Raw genomic sequence first — 6,988 nt, forward strand, 5'->3', positions numbered from 1 at the left:
AGGCAGGAGAATCACTTAAATCTGGGAGGCAGAGGTTGTAGTGAGTTGAGATCGCACCACTGCACTCCAGCTTGGTCAGCAAGAGCAAAACTCCATCCCTTAAGAAAAAAAAAACTTTCTTTTATTTTTTAAGACGGAGTCTCACTCTTTCACCAAGTCTGGAGTGCAGTGGCAGGACCTTGGTTCACTGCCACCTCCACCTCCCGGTTCAAGCAATTCTGCCTCAGCCTCCCAAGTAGCTGAGATTACAGGTGTGTACCACCATGCCCTGCTAATTTTTGTATTTTTAGTAGAGACAGGATTTCACCATGTTGGCCAGGCTGGTCTCAAACCGCTGACTTCAAGTGATCTGCCCACCTTCCCCTCCCAAAATGTTGGGATTAGAGGCGTAAGCCACCATGCCCGGCAAAAAACATTTTTATGATGCCAACCCCTAACCTGCGCAATTCCAAGAACATTTTTTTTTTTTGAGACAGAGTCTCACTGTCATCAGACGCCAGGCTGGAGTGCAGTGGCGCGATCTCAATTCACTGCAACCTCCACCTCCCGAGTTCAAGCAATTCTGCCTCAGCCTCCCAAGTAGCTGGGACTACAGGCGCATGCTACCACGCCCAGCTAATTTTTGTATTTTTAGTAGAGACAGGGTTTCACCATGCTGCCCAGGATGGTCTCGGTCTTCTTGACCTCTTGATCCGCCCGCCTTGGCTTCCCAAAGTGCTGGGATTACAGGAGTGAACCACCGTACCTGGCCAAGAAAATTTTTAAAATGCTGTTATTTATTGGCAGAGGGGATGGTCTTTTCAACAATGAATGAAATCTGCGAAAGACCCCGGAGAGGGAACCTCGTGATCCCAAAATTCTGCCCAGGCATAAGCATGTCACCAGGTTCTCTACGCAGAGACAGTGTGGTGTTGAGGAACTGCTGTGAAGGGCTCTAGCAATCTACAGTGGAGCAGGCACACAGTAGGTCAAAGCCATGTGCAGGGCACAGTTTGAGGGCTGCGGACAAGTGGAGAATAATTATGAATAAACAGAGAGGGTCTGTCTCAGTCCCAGGCAGTGTTCCACTTTTCATACGAACTCTGTCCTTACTCTAATGTCACCTTTTTGGGTTTTTGTTGAGACAGAGTCTCACTCTGCCACTCAGTGTAGTTGCGGAACTACAACCTCTGCCTCTTGGGTTCAAGCAATTCTCCTGCCTCGGCCTCCCAAATAGGTGGGATTATAGGCACCCGCCATCATGACTGGCTAATTTTGGTATTTTTAGTAGAGAGAGGGTTTCACTATGTTGGCCAGGTTAGTTTCCAACTCCTGATCTCAGGTGATCCATCCACCTCAGCCTCCCAAAGTGTTGGGATTATAGGCATGAGCCATCACACCCAGCCTAATGCCACCTTTTTAACATGAGCTAACTGGAGGGAGGTTTTGTCCCTGCAACCAAGCAAGCCCTAAATAGAAAAAGTACATTATTTGGCATCACTAATTGTGCAGCCTTAGCCAAGTTATTTAAAACTTTAGACCTCGGTTTCCTCATCTATAAAATGGACATATTGCTGGGCAGGGTGGCTCACGCCTGTAATCCCAACACTTTGGGAAGGCAAGGAGGGTGAATCACCTGAGGTCAGATGTTTGAGACCAGCCTGGCAAACATGGCGAAATCCCATCTCTACTAAATATACAAAAACATTAGCCAGGCGTGGTGGTAGATGCCTGTATTCCCAGCTACTTGGGAGGCTGAGGCCAAGTATCACTTGAACCCAGGAGGCAGAGGCTACAGTGAGCCAAGATCACACCACTGCACTCCAGCCTGGGTGACAGAGTGAGACTGCATCTCAAAAAAATAAAATAAATAAAATGGACATACTAACAGCTCTCCTCCTTAGGGCATAGTGAAAATTGTATAAAATAACGCAGGAGGTCTATGACACTGTGCCTGGCACTGACAAATGACCACAAATGTTAGCAGCTGCTGCTATGCTGTCAAGGGATACAAACTTATTAATCCTTCAGAGTAAGCACATAACATGTTAGAAAGTCGGCTTGAATAAAAAAATGTATGCTGTTACTAACACTCTTAATACAAAACGCAAACGTCTATTCATGTGTGCACAAAGAGAGGAGAAAGTGGAAACTGGGTGGGAACCAGATGGCAAGAACGGAATAAAACAAATGGAGCAGAAGAGATGGGGCGGGTGCTGTGGCACAAGCCTGTCATTCCAGCATGGTGGGAGGCTGAGGTGCGCAGATCACTTGAGTTCAGAAGTTTGAGACCAGCCTGGGTGGGCAACATAGTAAAACCTGGTCTCTACCAAAAAAATTAGCTGAGCACAAAGGTGCGTACCTATGGTCCCAGCTACTCAGGGGGCTAAGCCAGGAGAATCACTTGAGTCTAGGAGATGGAGGCCACAGTGAGCCAAGACAGCACCCCTGCAGTTCATCCTGGGTGACAGAATCAGACCCTGTCTCAAAAAAAAATAAAAAAGAAGAAGAAGGAGGGATGGGGGAGTAATACTTCTGAATTTAAGTTTCTATAGGGTTCTGACTCTTAAAATCATGTTCGTGATTTACATACTCAAGAAATAAGTAAAGCCAGGTGCAGTGACTCACACCTGCAATCATAGCACTTTGGGAGGCCAAGGCTGGTGGATCACTTGAGGTAAGGAGTTTGAAACCAGCCTGACCAACATGGTAAAACCCCGTCTCTACTAAAAACACAAACATTAGCCGGACATGGTGGCACGTGAATCACGGTGCCAGGCCGTCCGTTAATGTTATTTCCTGGTTTGCACATCTGCGGCGTGATTAGGTAAGACATTAACATTTGGGGAATGTAAGCCCTGATACACAAGATTTCTTTTTCTTTTTTGAGACGGAGTCTCTCTCTGTCACCCAGCCTGGAGTACAGTGGTGCAATCTCGACTGCAACCTCCCTCTTCCAAGTTCAAGCGATTCTCCTGCCTCAGCCTCCCGAGTAGCTGGGACTATAGGCATTCGCCACCACACCCAGCTAATTTTTTCTATTTTAGTAGAGACGGGTTTCACTGTGTTGCCCAGGCTGGTCTCAAACTCCTGAGCTCAGGCAATACACCTGCCTCGGCCTCCCAAAAGTTTAGGATTACAGGTGTCAGCCACCCTGCCTGGCCCACAGGATTTAACTTCTCATTTGGCAATAATTACAGACCTAAGTCTATAACATCTAAATGTTGCAAAAACTGAACAGAGAGATCCTGTGAGCCCACCGCCCAGCTTCCCCCAGTGGTTGACATCTTATGTAACTAAAACATTACCAAAACCAGGAAACTGGCACTAGCACAACACAACATCCTCGGACCTCACCAGTCCCCGCAGGCCTTTGTGTAGGTGTCTTGGTGTATAATTCTATGGCAGTTTATCACACGTACAGACTTGTATTAATCACTGTAACAATCAAATACAAAATGGTCCCACTGCCACAAAGACCTCCCTCTGCCGTTCTAGAGACAAGTCCCATCTCCCCCATGACCCCCAGCCTCTGGCAACCACGAATTTGCTCTATCCCACAACTGTGTCATTTTAAGAATGTTACAGAAATGGAATCTTACAGTACACAGCTTTTGAGATTGGCTTTTCCCATTCAGCATAATGCCCTTTAGATCCACCACGTGGCAGAGTGGATGGCTAACGTGTGGCACCCTGTGGCATCAACATGTACGTTTAACCATTCACCCCTAGAGGGACATTTGGGTTATTTCACTTTCTGGCAATTACAAATAGAGTGCCTATGAACATCAAACTTAGGTTTTTGTGTGAAAATAGTTTTAATTTGTCTAAGAGCTCAGGAGTGCAGGGCAGGGTTAACTTCCTAGAAACCTGCCAGGCTGACTTCCAGAGTAGCTGCACTACTTACCATGCCCACCCGCAATGCATGAGACCCAGTTTCTCTACAGCTCTGCTGACTTGTGACAGTATCAGTGTTTTTAATTTCAGCCATTCTCAGAACACCAGCCTCACCCCCAGCCAACTGGTCCAGAGCTCTGCTTGGAGGATGCCACTGGTGACAGTAATAGAGCACTTAGTGGTGCTTCACACATACCAAGTGCTGCACTTGCCCAACTCCCAAAGTATCCTACTGACCAGGCAGCATCATCATCCCTATTCCTAACCCAGCAGGCTAAAAACAGACACATTAAACCCACAGCAATAAGTGGTAAGGCCGGTGTGGTGGCTCATGTCTGTAATCCCAGCACTTTGGGAGGCCGAGGGAGGAGGATCACCTGAGGTCAGGAGTTCAAGACCAGCCTGACCAACATGGTGAAGCCCCGTTTCTACTAAAATTACAAAAATTAGCCGGGCATGGCAGCAGGCACCTATAGTCCCAGCTAGTCGGGAGGCTGAGGCAGGAGAATCACTTGAGCCCGGGAGATGGAGGCTGTAGTGAGTCAAGTTCGCACCACTGCACTCCAGCCTGGGCAACAGAGCGAGACTCGGTCTCAAAAATAAATAAATAAATAAGTGGTAGGGCCAGGACACAAACTCACACAATCGTACAGGAATCCCCACTCAATCATCAGAAAGCACTGCTCTCCAGCAACTCACAGTCTGACAATTCAGAGTAAAAACAAACTCAGCGTCCCCCACTGGAGTCTAGCACCATGCTTCAGACGCCAGATATGTGGGGTTTTCTCCCCACAAATCACGAGGTGATCAGTTCTGCTGTGGACACAGGCTGGGTGTGGTCTGTGCAGTTCCATTCTTTTTTTTTTTTTGAGATGGAGTTTCGCTCTTGTTACCCAGGCTGGAGTGCAATGGCACGATCTTGGCTCACCGCAACCTCCGCCTCCTGGGTTCAGGCAATTCTCCTGCCTCAGCCTCCTGAGTAGTTGGGATTACAGGCACGTGCCACCATGCCCAGCTAATTTTTTGTATTTTTAGTAGAGACGGGGTTTCACCTTGTTGACCAGGATGGTCTCCATCTCTAGACCTCGTGATCCACCCGCCTCGGCCTCCCAAAGTGCTGGGATTACAGGTGTGAGCCACCGCGCCCGGCATGTCCAGTTCCATTCTAATTCGGTAATCTCTTCTGAGAGCATCTTCCTGGAGACAGCCTCAGACCCCACAGGTTAAGGGCTCAGCCCCACAAGACCGCCCCCCACCCCCAGGGCCAAGGCTTTTTGACCTGCGCTTCCGACGGAGCACAACTGGGGTCCCCACAATCCCCTTCTCCAGTTCCATTAATTTGCTAGAGTGGCTCCCGAACTCAGACATGTTTTATTTACTTACACTAATCAGCAAAATATAAAGGGTTACATAGAACACAGGTGGAGAGATGCGTGAGGGAAAACTGGGGGAAAGGGCTTGGAGATTCAGGGCCTCTCGGGCACCGCCCCCAGGAACCCCCGCGTGCTATGTGGAAGCTCCCTGAACCCAGCCCTTTCTGGTTTTTACAGAATCTTCATTTCACAGGCATGATTCATCAGCCATTGGTGATCAGCTCCACCTTCAGCCCTCCCCGGAGGTTGGGGATGGGACTGAAAGTCCCCAAAACCTCTAACCCTGCCTTGGTCTTTCCTGCGACCAGCCACCAGTCCACTCAGCCCACAAAGGACATCAGTTTGGAGGTTCCAGGGACTTTAGGAGTTGTGCTCCGGGAAAAGGGAATAGAAATGGAGTAATATACAGTTCACAATATCAGTTACCTCAAACTTAAAATGACCCAAACCCACTTCTGCTCTCCACACCCCCAGACCCGACAGCCTACCCCAAAGCAATGAACACCCACGTCTCCGTGTCCTCCAGCCGCAAACGCCGAAGTCACACTCGCCTTGACGTCTCTACCTTACGTTCAGTGGCGAGTAACTGCGGTGGCTTCACACTCCAAACACAACCGGGATCCAGGGGCTTCCTCCCCCGGCCACCCCCACCCGAGCCGTCCCTCCCAGGTCTCCATCTGCCACGGCAAGCGTCTACGCCAACGCCTCGCCGAGCCCCGCCGCCTCCTGGCCCCCGACGCGCCGCTACCTCGCAGCCCTCCCCGGAGGCTGCTCCCGATCCCCCGACCCCAGCCCGGGAAGCCAGGTCCCCCCAACTGCCCTTTCCGCGGTCGGAATGGCCTTTCCCGAGCGTCCGCGGGCCGGCCACCCTCCCGCCAGGTCCCGAGCGTCTCGCGCCGCGCTCCGGTTCTCGCGGTGGCCTCGCCCAACTGCAGCCGGCGCTGGGAGCTGGAGGAGCGCGGCCGGGCCGGAGCCAGGGGACAGGGTCAGGGCGGGGAACGGGCCGGGGTGCCGGGGCCCAGCGACTGCCCGGGCCTTACCTGAGGCTAGGGCCGCGGCCGCGCGCGGCGGAGGGACGGGGGTCCCGCTGCGGCCCAGGACCCCCGGCCGCGGGCCCAGCCGCCGCACCAGCCACCGCACAGCGATCAGCAGCACCGAGGCGCCCAGCAGCTCCCAGGCCAGAGCTGCCCACTCGGCCGCCGCCAACCGCGGCCACAGCATCGCAACCACCCGGGCCACAGCCGCCTCAGAGCCCGCGCCCCGCGCCGCGCCCGTCCCAGGACCCCGCGCCGGGCTGCCCGCGCCCTGCCTGACGGCGCCGCGCTCGGGGCGGCAGGGGCAGCCCGGGCGGCGCGGGGACACGAGCAGCGGCCCCACTCACGGAGGCCCAGCTAGGGCGCGGTCCCGGCTCGGGGACCCAAGCGGGCGGGGACAGGCGAGCGCACGGGCGGGCGTGGCAGGCGGGTCGCGGGCAGCCCGACGCGGGGTCCTGGGACCTGCGCGTCGCGCGGAGCGTAAAGTGCAGGCGGGGGCGGGGGCCACGGAGGCCGCCGGGGCTGGGATTGGGACGGTGGTTGTCCGCTGCCTTCGGGGCCTGGACCTGGCCTCCCTGCGGCGCTCCGTGGCTACGAGAGCAGAGCGGCCTTCTGGGCGTGCGGCCGCCAGGTTCGTGTGCTCCGAGCCCGAGGACCGCTTGCGGCCGCCGCCCAGTCCCGGGGCAGGAGTGAGGAGGCGCCTCT

The 6,988-nt window shown here is 53.4% G+C and overlaps 1 protein-coding gene across 2 annotated transcripts in view; it reads right to left on the reverse strand.

Moving 5' to 3' along the window:
• Positions 1 to 6,504, reverse strand: part of ANKLE2 (ankyrin repeat and LEM domain containing 2) — a 31,907-nt gene extending 25,403 nt beyond the window's left edge. Inside the window, exon 1 of one of the 2 annotated variants that reach the window (XM_009004930.5) lies at positions 6,290 to 6,504. In XM_009004930.5, the coding sequence (XP_009003178.2) occupies positions 6,290 to 6,470 (181 nt within the window). In that variant the 5' untranslated portion in view covers positions 6,471 to 6,504. Of the gene's footprint in view, positions 1 to 5,737; positions 6,143 to 6,289 lie in introns of those variants that run through there. The other variant, XM_078337831.1, reaches the window with a different exon arrangement.
• Between the last annotated feature and the right edge of the window lie 484 nt (positions 6,505 to 6,988).

This window comes from Callithrix jacchus, chromosome 9 (assembly GCF_049354715.1).
Source record: "Callithrix jacchus isolate 240 chromosome 9, calJac240_pri, whole genome shotgun sequence".
Classification (NCBI taxonomy): Eukaryota; Metazoa; Chordata; class Mammalia; order Primates; family Cebidae; genus Callithrix; species Callithrix jacchus.